This window comes from Paroedura picta, chromosome 18 (genome assembly GCF_049243985.1).
Source record: "Paroedura picta isolate Pp20150507F chromosome 18, Ppicta_v3.0, whole genome shotgun sequence".
Taxonomy (NCBI): domain Eukaryota; kingdom Metazoa; phylum Chordata; class Lepidosauria; order Squamata; family Gekkonidae; genus Paroedura; species Paroedura picta.
In genome coordinates, this window is record NC_135386.1 from 8294279 (window position 1) to 8305806 (window position 11528).

At 48.1% G+C, this 11528-nt stretch overlaps 1 protein-coding gene across 2 annotated transcripts in view; it reads left to right on the forward strand.

Annotated features, from left to right (window-relative positions):
• The window catches only part of SHC4 (SHC adaptor protein 4), a 46091-nt gene that overhangs the window by 18204 nt on the left and 16359 nt on the right, over positions 1 to 11528 (forward strand). For both annotated transcript variants that reach the window (XM_077318219.1, XM_077318220.1), the window contains exon 3: positions 4328 to 4398. In XM_077318219.1, coding sequence (XP_077174334.1) covers positions 4328 to 4398 — 71 coding nt within the window. The remainder of the gene's footprint in view (positions 1 to 4327; positions 4399 to 11528) is intronic.

Genomic DNA, 11528 nt, shown 5'->3' on the forward strand with positions numbered 1-11528 from the left:
GGGCTCTCTCAGCCTCCCCTCCCTCACAGGGTGTCTGTTGTGGGGAGAGGAATTCCAGGGGATCCTGAAGGTGTTATCCCTAAGCCCATCCTGTGGACCTCAGGTTTTAATTCTTCCAGTTTTTTTCCCCATGCCTCCTTTTATACAGTATAGCCAGTCATTTTGCATCAGTTCTTGATGTGCATAAATATCCACTGGTAGCGATTTTAGAGCTGTTCAAACCCTGCTGGCCTCTCTTGCCCTTGGGGTCCTGCTTCTTCTCTGACAGCAAGTGGCAAAAAAAACAAACATGCTTTAAGGAGAAAAGGGATGAGGTGGCGGAAGCTGTGCCTGATTAGATCTCAGCCCACTTCTGGTTCGCAGCCCATCTGTCGGAGACACGTGATCCAGGTGATCGCTTCTTCGAAGTCTGACACCGGAGTTGTTTCCTAGGCAATAATACAAGGCCTGGACCAACTTGTGCTTTCGAAACAAAAGCGCGGAGACTTCCTGTCTCGGTGGCAGTTCAGGAAGAGAGATCTGTAAACTCTGCCTGTGAGATCCACTCTTTTTCTTGTCCCCGTAAATGCAAGTCCTGCGCGGTGGCCGATAATAAAGCAAAGAAGGGACGGGGGTTTTCATCTGAAGGTTTTTGTTGTGATTAAGACCAGCAGCGTCTCATCTGTGGGTTTGATTCCCCACTCCTCCACATGCAGCAGCTGGGTGACCTGGGCTCGTCACAGTCCTGATAATGCTTTTCTTACCCAGCAGTTCCATCAAAGCTCTTTCAGCCCCACTTATCTCACAGGGTGTCTGTTGTGGGGAGAAGGGATGGTGATTGTAAGCTGCTTTGAGCCTGCTTTGGGCAATGAAAAGTGGAGTATAAAAACAAACCTTCCTTCCTTCCAGTTATATTCCATCCTTCCTTCCTTCCTTCCTTCCTTCCTTCCTTCCTTCCTTCCTTCCTTCCTTCCTGTTACCTTCCACCTTCCTTCCTTCCTTCCTTCCTTCCTTCCTTCCTTCCTTCCTTCCTGTTACCTTCCACCTTCCTTCCTGTTACCTTCCACCTTCCTTCCTTCCTTCCTTCCTTCCTTCCTTCCTTCCTTCCTTCCTTCCTTCCTTCCTTCCTGTTACCTTCCACCTTCCTTCCTTCCTTCCTTCCTTCCTTCCTTCCTTCCTTCCTGTTACCTTCCACCTTCCTTCCTTCCTTCCTCCCTCCCTCCCTCCCTCCCTCCCTTCCTTCCTTCCTTCCTTCCTTCCTTCCTTCCTTCCTTCCTTCCTGTTACCTTCCACCTTCCTTCCTTCCTCCCTCCCTCCCTCCCTCCCTCCCTCCCTTCCTTCCTTCCTTCCTTCCTTCCTTCCTTCCTTCCTTCCTTCCTTCCTCCCTTCCTCCCTCCCTCCCTCCCTCCCTTCCTTCCTTCCTTCCTTCCTTCCTTCCTTCCTTCCTTCCTTCCTTCCTTCCTTCCACTGACCTCTTCAGCCTTGGGATCCCGACATCCTTCCTTTTCCCCCTCCAAAGCTGCCTTGATGCTGCCTTCTCTTCCTTCCTTTCCTCCTGAGACTATGCAGCCTTCTTCCCCAATTGCAATTTTGGGGTATTGTCTGTGTCGCTCTTAGACAGTCAGCAAGGCCAGGGATTGGGAGAAGCGGCCACATAAACACTTTTCTCTTTCTCAGGCTTTTAAGCAAAAGCAGATCTTTGAGAAACAGCGATAAGATTAGCTCCACTCAGGGGAATTTATTGCAAGCTTCCAGTATTGACTTTCTCCCCCCCCCCTTGTCTCTTCCCTTCCTCCCCTCACCAGTCTTCACTTAGTATACCTTCCCACGCGTAAGTTCAGGGTGATCTTACTCACTGTCATATGATCTCAGCCTATGACTCACATACTCCTCCAAATCGCTGGCTTCATCAAGGACGGCAAAGCACCAGCGAGCTGATTTGACAAGATCCCTGCTCTTCACGGAAAGCAGGGCTGGAATCGCTCACAGACACTCAAACATCCCCCACCAGAGCTCTTCAGACCACAGAATGTCTATCCTGTTAAAAGGGAGGCTAATCTCAGGGAGGGCGGGGGGGTTTTCAAATTGTCGATTTGCACGTTTTCTCCCTCTTCCATTATTTAAAATTTTAAACTCATTCTCTTCTGAGCTGCATCTTAGAGTGGAGGAAGAGATTTCCGCTTCGGTGAAACGCAACTTAGGTCTTCAGGATGTTTTTCAACGCCTTGTGGGTGCAAATGGCTTGTGGTGATAGATTCGGAAGCCTTGTTCGCTTCCTGCATAGAATACTATTACAGAGTTCTTTGGGAGGTGAGCAGATCTGGACACAGCGCTCACCTGGACGGCTTCTCTCTAGAGGGGAGCTGCTGAGACTTACGGCATCGTTGTAGCGTTCGATTGCACGGCTCCGTTTCCTGCTAGAGCTATAGGGAGAGACTGCTCATCCGGGCTGCTCTGCTTCCACTGCAGCTTGGTGGAGCAGCAGAAAGGAAGGTGGTGTTTTGCTCGGTTTGCCAGGCTCCAGGCGTGGCCTGGAGAGTTCCTGGAGTTGCCTGGGTGACAATGATTAGTTCTCCCAGAAAAAAAAATGGCTACTTTGTAGGGTGGTTTCTATGAAATTATATTATTGTTGTTGTTGTTATTTATTAGACTTATACCCCGCTGCTTTCTGAAGACTCGCAGCGGCTTACAACATAAAACTCCCCATAAAATCCTTACAGAAAACCCATTATTCCCAGGACACTCAGCCCCAGGACACCACAAAAGATTGGCAGCCTAGAAATCCCTCCCTCGAGCCGATATCCTGCTTCTCCCCAATCCCCCCACCCCCCAAATCTCTCTGTATTTCTCAATGCTAGGTGTTACACCAACACCAACCTAGAAGTGACACCCAATCAGCACAATGCTCTAGGCTCCTCCCCGAATCCTGTTCTTACCATAGAGCTTCAAGTGAACCCTAAAAGATCGCACTGAGGCGGTGACTTCACTTCCAAGGGCTCGCAGGAAGTGACATCACAAAGTTGGCACAATGATGTGCATGAACACTTCACCTCCTATGTCTCAGTGTTTGCCAGCAAAGCGGCACTCCTTTAGGACAGCAGACCTGTTCATCCTTCGGATTTTAATGCAATTTCATTCATTTGTTCTCTACCTTTCTCCCAAATGGGGACCCAGAGTGGCTTATGTTGTTTTCCTTTCCTCCATTCTCTCTTCCCCACAAACCTGTAAGCCCGAGATGCTGTGGCTGGCCCAGCGTTACTCTTCCATCTTTGGCTGGACAAGTGGGGATTCAAACCTGGGTCTCCCAGATAAAGGTTTCACCATCCCTGTTCATCCTGTTGCCATGAATATGCTGCCTCCATCTTATAGCCCTGTCCTCTTTCCCTTCTGGCCCTCGACCGCCCCTCTCATCTTGCTGCCTTGGAGAAATCTTGCCTGCCCTTGTCCCTGAGGCGAGGTTTCTCTCCTTTCCCTGGCTATTTTGTGTGACTCCTTCCACTTCGCGGAGGAGGCCCATGTACAAACAGGCCTGTCAGGGTAAAACAATCCCTCAAGTTGACTGGGTCGATGCAAAAGCAACGGCTGTCTGCTTCTCACCTTGGGTTGCTAAGTCCGGTTGGGGAAATTCTTGGAATCATAGAATCATTGAGTTGGAAGGGACCTCCTGGGTCATCTAGTCCAACCCCCTGCAGAATGCAGGGCACTCACATCCCAATCGCTCCTCAACTGTAACCTGCCACCCCCTTGAGCCTTCACAGAATCCGCCTCTCCGTCAGATGGCTATCTAGCCTCTGTTTAAATATCTCCAAAGATGGAGAACTCACCACCTCCTGAGGATGCCTGTTCCACTGAGGAACCGCTCTGACTGTCAGGAAGTTCTTCCGGAAGTTTAGACGGAATTTTCTTTGTATTAATTTCATCCCATTGGTTCTGGTCCGTCCCTCCGGGGCAAGAGAGAACAATTCTGCTCCAGGCTTTTAAATACTTGAAGATGGTTATCAAACCCCCACTCAGTCACCTTCTCTCCAGGCTAAACAGGCCAAGCTCCCCCAACCTTTCCTCATACGTCTTGGTCTCCAAACCCCTCACCATCTTTGTTGCCCTCCTCTGGTGGTGAACCAAAGCCTGTTAGAACATCATTTTGCCCTCCTGAGTATATCCTAACAACCACCCTGTGGGGTAGGCTAGGCTGGGAGTGGAAGTGGAGTATAAACGTCTGAATGAATAAATAATAAATGAGGTGGCCTTTTATGCAAATGTATATTCTTATTCTCTATTTGTTCTAGAGCATTTTTAAACAGCTATGATTTCTCTCCCTCCCCCCCCCCAAACTCTGTGCTTATTCTAGTATATGGGCTGTATCGAAGTGCTGCAGTCAATGAGGTCCTTGGATTTTGGCACCAGAACTCAAGTGACAAGGTAAGTGGTGGAAGCGTATTTTATCAAAAGCTATTTACTTTGCTTGAGAGGCACAAATGCCCTCGGAATTCTGCTGACGGTTTTCCCCCCAGCAGCCATCTCCAAGATCTCTTTATGCTTCGACATTCTGTTTTAGTTTGGATTTATGGCTCTTGGCCTGCGTTCAAGCGTAACAGTACACCATGTGTTTTTTACTAGGAGAATGAGCCTTGGAAGTCCTTGGGCTTCTATACCCCCCCACCCCCCAACTGTACATGACCTTGCATTTTCCATCACATCATGGTTTGTCCCTTGACTCCAAACTAAGAGGGTTTGGGATCTTGATATGTAGGCCAGGCGGGGAAATCATAGCTTGTGAAGAAGAAGGAGGAGGAGAAGGAGGAGGAAGGAGGAGGAGGAGGAGGAGGAGGAGGACGAAGGAGGAGGAGGAGGAGGAGGAGGAGGAGGAGAAGGAAAAGGAAAAGGAGAAGGAGAAGGAGGAGGAGGAGGAGGAGGAAAAGGAGAAGGAGGAGGAGGAGAGGGAGAGGGAGAGGGAGAGGGAGGGGGAGGGGGAGGGGGAGGGGGAGGGGGAGGGGGAGGGGGAGGGGGAGGGGGAGGAGGAGGAGGAGGAGGAGGAGGAGAAGGAGAAGGAGAAGGAGAAGATCTACACTGATTGTAAAAGCTCACATATTTGGCCTGTTCCGTACATGGCTAATTACTGTTTCCCGATCCCAGCAAATGAAGAGGAGAATCCGGACACTGATCTGGGCTTCCGTTAGATCCATGTGGGTTCATAGACCAGGGCACTGGGGGTTCATTTCAGCTCTTTATTGTGACTCTTCATTATGGTACAAAGAGGCAAACCCCAAACCACGAAACCCACAACCAATCCCGACTTGTATACACACGCCCCACAATAGATCTTCTCGCCAGTGTGCGCTATTGGTTAGTTTCGCTTTAAACCGACTGGATCAGGCTGCGCACCAGTCAATTATAATGCCGGCTTAAAAATCCTGCCTCGAACTTAGTCCTCGGAAGAACTGCAGACACAACCGCTTCCATCCCACCCCAGCCCAACTTGTTTTGAACGAGCTCCCTGAGGCGCAGCTAGAGAGTAAGGCCGGCTACAGCGCCCACCTAGCCCTCTGCAGGTCCTTTGTGCCTTTCCCGTTGGCTTCCTTCTCTCGCCAAGGCAAAAATGCCTTTGTGTACCATGCTGTGGAAATCAATCGAGGCCCTCTTTCCTCAAGCCGTCGCTCGTAATATTTGTATTTTAAATCACGCCGGTACAGCCTCAGCCGTCCATCGACGGTTCCGGTAGGGAAATGAGATGAAAAATGGGATCGGGAGGTACCGGTTGCCGTTTGTTTATTGCGAGTCGCATAACTCCCGGGATTCATCCTTGCAAGGCATGTAGAGGATGTCAGCTGGATATTACTTTGGGATTATATGGGCCACCGACGCTGATACGGATGAATGTCGTAAAACGTCTCCGTTGAGCAGGAAACAATAAAGATCGGCGCATGGTTCCCCAAGGGCTTTTTGGGTGACATCATGCGGTGTGACATCATGCGCCAAGCGGGTTGCAACTTCCTTCCTTGGGTTCTGGAAAACAGATCTTTGAGATGGATGTCAAATCCAGCCCGAGGTTTCTTCCGTCTCCGGCTAATTGTCGCTCTTCGGCATCCTTTGCAAGTTTTGGAATGAAATCTTGATATCTTTTTCTCGCATACACATATTTCCTTACAGGCCAGCATGGGAAACCGTGTTATAGGCCAGGCAATAGCTGACTGTGTCTGGAAGGTTGTGTGTGTGTAAAATGAAGAGTCTCAAAAGAATTCAGTTTTTGTATTTCTTCTGCTTTCCTAGGGGCAAAACAGGCTCAGAGATCAGGAGGAACGTTCAGTTTTTAAACAGGAAGAGAAGAGCGGTGGGTGGGGAAAGCCATTCAAGAAAACCTTGCATTTCCACGATCAATAAACAAGATGCTAAGATGCATTTAAGACGATGCCTGGCTATTAAGCCGTGCCTTTAAAAATGAATTGCTAAAAGCTTAAGTCGTTAAAACTTCCCTTCGCTGTGCTTTAATGCAGCCTTAATGCATCGTTTAGCCTTGTAGTCGGAAGTTTGTGTGCATGTGTGTGTGTGTGTTTTTTTGCCGTTGCAATTAATTTATGCATCTCATTAGGCGGTTAGAAGAAGATGGCCTAGCCAGTGCTTTAAATTAACATTTCACGTTAGTCTTTTCTCGTCTGTCGTGCGGAGAAAGCATCATCTCGTTTTGTGCCGCTGAAAGAGAGAAGATCGAAGGTTAAAATTCAGGTGATAGCACACCATAAGCACGGCAATGCAGGAGATCCTTGAATGTTTCCCAAAAAACTAATCCTGCTTACTGCGGTGAGCATCTCAATTCTGCTGGAACCCCTGAAAGGGTGTGTTGGAGACTATTTCTCCTTATTCCCTCCCCAAATTCCTGGCAATCAGACACGCACACACCCAATTTGATAATTGGTTAGTACAGAAAACAACAGGGACACAAAGATGGACACACTAACAAAGAGAACACTCCTATGGATGCTTTCAGCTTTAAGGGCGGGCTGTGTGTATGTTCTGAAATTCTTCTGAACTTGGAACCAACCAGATTTTTGCTGGTGAAAAACAAAGGAAAGCATCCACTGGACTGAGTGTGTTAAAACCCAGAAGCTCTCTTCTGACTAATGGACAAATGGTCCTCAAAATGTCCTCTCCTCAACAGGTTTGCTCAGTTCTTGCAAGCTGAGGATGGTGGCTTCTTGGGTTGACTCCGTCCGTCTCCTCTCATCCGAACAGTAACCACGGCCAACCCTGCTTAGCTTCCAGAATCTGTTGAGATGGGGCTACCCTGGCCTATCCAGATCCTGGCAACTACTGGGATAGATTTCTGACTGCGGATCAATAACATTTCCCCATTGCATCTTTAAGCGAAGCAATGTCCACTTTGAAACCAGGGGCAGACAGGTTATCGCTGAGTACATGGATACAGCTTTTATAAGAGGAGCTGGTTGATCCATTTAGCACATGTAGCACGACTTTAAGTATTTGAAAGGTTGTCACTTGGAGGAGGGCAGGATGCTGTTTCTGTTGGCTGCAGAGGAAAGGACACGCAGTAATGGGTTTAAACTACAAGTCCAACGATATAGGCTAGAGATCAGGAAAACAATTTTCACAGTCAGAGTAGTTCAGCAGTGGAATAGGCTGCCTAAGGAGGTGGTGAGCTCCCCCTCACTGGCAGTCTTCAAGCAAAGGTTGGATGCACACTTTTCTTGGATGCTTTAGGATGCTCTGGGCTGATCCTGCATTGAGCAGGGGGTTGGACTAGGTGGCCTGTGTAGGCCCTTCCAACTCTATGATTCTATGATTCTAAGAACCGGAGTCTTACAAGCACGTCTCTGTTTCCAGCTCTGGACTGTTTGCGGGGGGGTGCGAAGGCCGGGTTAACTCTTCCACTTGAACATGGCTCGGTGGAAGAACTTTAGGGCAGGGGGGGGTTATTTGGGAAATGTGCTGACTGAATAAGGCAGACTTTGTCCCGATGATTCAGCCTTCTCCTTAGCAGGATACAATCCCCGTTCTGTTCTGCGGGCAAAGGCCTGGCCTTGGAGGCTTTAAAAGATTTGTCTCCCACAGCATTTTTATTCATTCGCGGCGGCCCCGCTGAGCCCTTCCCCTCCGTCTCGTTGGCAGGAACAATGGACAAAGTGGGCCAGTGTTGCCGTGAGCCTCCCTCTCTTCTTCAACAAAGTTCTCCTCTGGACTCTCTGAAGGAGGCCCAGTCTGGCAGGATCCTTGACACCCGATGGGCCTTGGGTTGTTTTCCAGCACCAAGCGGCTGGTTTTCGCTCCCTTTCAAGAGAGGGCAGGATGGTCTGTTCCTAAAGATGCTGAGCAGAACCTCTTTGCCGCTGGATCTCTTTTGACCTGCAGTTGTTAGCCAAAGGTAGCACCACAAGGCTGACTCTGGCTCGTACTTGGATGGGAGACCTCCTACGAACATGAAGGTCTTGGGGCAGAGGCCGGCAATGACAAACCACCTCCGAACATCCCTTGCCTGGCTGCCGGATAATCCTAGGATCGGTCTCCTGGCTATTCGGGGAGGGCGGAATGAGGGGGCAAACAAATTTAAAAACCAGACTGCTCCTGCTGCCCGACGCCATCTTGGATTCCGTAAACGGAAAATGGGCAAGTTCTACTGCATAAAATGGGACCCTATTTTATTCTGACCCTATGTCAGAGTAGACCTGCTTAGGTTTCCCTGTGGTACTTTGGTGGTTTTTATTTATTTGTTTGCTTGTTTGTTTAATATTTATATAGCGCTTCTCACAAAGGTCTCACAGCGGTTTACAAAATCCATAAAAACAATAAAATCCCCTAAAATCACCCATTAAACAAATTAGAAGAATAACATAATATCAAAATGGCGGACGATGAAACACATACCCACTCCCTTCTCCGTTCAGCATGGGCCTATCTCTATCTGGGAGCGAGGAACTTAGTGGATTTCAGCTATTCCTCAACGTTCTCCGAGATATATCTTCTGTTTTCGAACAGTCGCTGGCATTTTGCTGTGTTGCTGCGTTATCCTTGACACTGTTTAAAAAAAAAAAACGCTTCAAAGTCACAAAGTGAGGAGACACGGATGCCTTAAACGGATTCCAAGAAGGATGCGTTTCCACATCCAAGTGCTGCCAGCTTCCAGGGAGCACAGAGTCGCTGACCTTTGACAAAGTTAACTTAGTCTTTTTCGTTTCCTGAACGACTTTGATGAGGATAATTAAATGCTGCCTTGCATGCCAACATAAAAAAGGCTGACCAATCTGATATCAGACGTTTCTTTGTCGGAGAGTGGGGGTGAAATGTGGCGTGTCATCGGGCTATGTGGTGTGTAATTTGTCTGTCTTTGATGCAGGCCGCTAAGTGCTGCCTGCCAGTATGTTATTAGCCATCTCCTCTTTTCCCCATCTGTGCACAGAGAGGATCTTTAAAAAGAGAAGAAGAGGTACATTTAAATCAGGGCAGGAAGGAAATCTTACGAGTTTCTCAAAATCTTATGTTCTGACCCTTCTGACAAATGCTTAAGGCAACTTAATAATCTGTCGACACTTCTGTGCTTTCAACAATCCATCAAAGAGACAATCTAATGTGAAATTGCTGTGTTAGGATTCATTTGCAAATTCAAGACAGGGCCATCTAACCCAGGGCTTAATAGGGACCTGGGATTCCTAGCTCACTCACTTGGGGTGCTGTCTTGCCCATCCACCCCCACAAATGCTCATTTCTTCAGTTGTATCTCTGCAATTTCTTAGCATTTCTGTTTATCTCATTTAATTGGGCATTATGTTTTAAGGATCCAGTGCTGTATAGTGGTTAAGAGTGGCAGCTTCTAATCTGGTGATCCAGGTTTGATTCCCCGCTCCTCCACATGCAGCCAACTGGGTGACCTTCGGCTCATCACAGTCCTGATAGTACTGTTCTCACAGAACAGTCATATAAGGGCTCTCTCAGCCCCATCTACCTCACAGGTGCCTGTTGTGGGGAGAGGAAGGGAAGGCGATTGGAAGCTACTTTGAGAGCTTATGTTGGAATAAATCTTATTATTCTTTAAAGTGCCACTGGACTCCTATTTTATTCAACTATTCTGCAAAGTAAGCTAGGCTAATAACTAGCAACCTGCCCAGTACGCTGATGGGCTAAGGGGTTCCAACATCCAACCCTACCCATGGCCTTAATCCTGCCTCGCTCTACAGGAAAGAAAATGAAATGAAATCCATCCCCGCTGGAAAATATTTTGGAAGTAAGGGAAATATCACCAGACTCCCATTGAGGTTAACCTTAGCTGGCCTTTGGTTGATGGACAGCAAGATGACACATAGGAAAGCATTTGAAATACATTAATATGATGTAAAAGTGATCTAACACCTCGATCCTTATAAAACATTTGAAGGAGAGCAGCTTTTTGGTACCCCAAAGGAGTCTCAGAGCGGCTTACATTCGCCTTCCCTTTCCTCTCCCCACAACAGACCCCCCCAGCGAGGGAGGTGAGGCTGAGAGAGCTCTGAGAGAACTATGACAGGACCAAGGTCACCCAGCTGTCTACATGTGGAGGAGTGGGGAATCAGGCCCAGTTCTCCTTCAAGACTGGAAGATCAGACTTGTCAAACAGGAAGACCGAATTCCACCACAGCACCCAATACCCCCACTCTCCTACAGGCTCCTGTCAGAGACAGCAGAACATCTGATCTTGTAATTCCAACATTCATGAGACCTCCAGGTCTTTTACATGGATTGCTAGCATGGGTACCCAGTGCTCTTGTTTCATTGTTTGGGTGCTCAGTTCGGCTCAGAACCATGTCAAAGCAAAGTCTAACTTGCCCAGGGAGCTCTCCTTGGTCCTGTAGAAATCAATTTCCCCCCTTCCTCTCTGGATCCAGCTCCCAAGAATCTGTCAATTGCTTAAGTCCTATTCAGACGTGCTAGACTGGATCTGCAGCCCCATTGGAGGGCTTGAGAAGTCACCTCAGTTCTTTCACCGCTGAGATAGCAAGTGTAGCTTCCGTCTGCCTTTTCCAGAGGCAACCTTGAACACTGGACATTTGCTTCAGCAGAATTCAGAAAGGCTCAGAGTGTCTGCTTCTGAGCTCATGAAAGAGCATCCGTTGTCTTAAGAATGTGCTTCTATATTCTGGTCTTTAAGGTGCAATTGTTGATTTATGGTTATGTGTGCATGGAGTGTTGTCAAGTCACATTTGACTTATGGCTACCCCGTAGGGCAGAGGTGGCCAAACGGTGGCTCACCAGATGTCCATGGACTACAATTCCCATGAGCTCATGGGAATTGTAGTCCATGGACATCTGGAGAGCCACGGTTTGGCTGCCCGTGTACCAAAACAAGTGGCAACTTTAAGAGGCAACTTAAAGACGAGCGTGGCTGATCCCAGCATAGGTTTTTGTGAATGAAAGTTCATTTCTGTTGGAGTAGAGCCTTCCTCTTCTGAAACTAAAAGCACTGACTTAATGGAAGTCCACTTTAGTGCATCTAATTAAGCAAGCTCTGACTCATAGAAACCTCTGCTGGAATACATGCTGTTAGACTTAAAATACGCCTGGACTCTTGT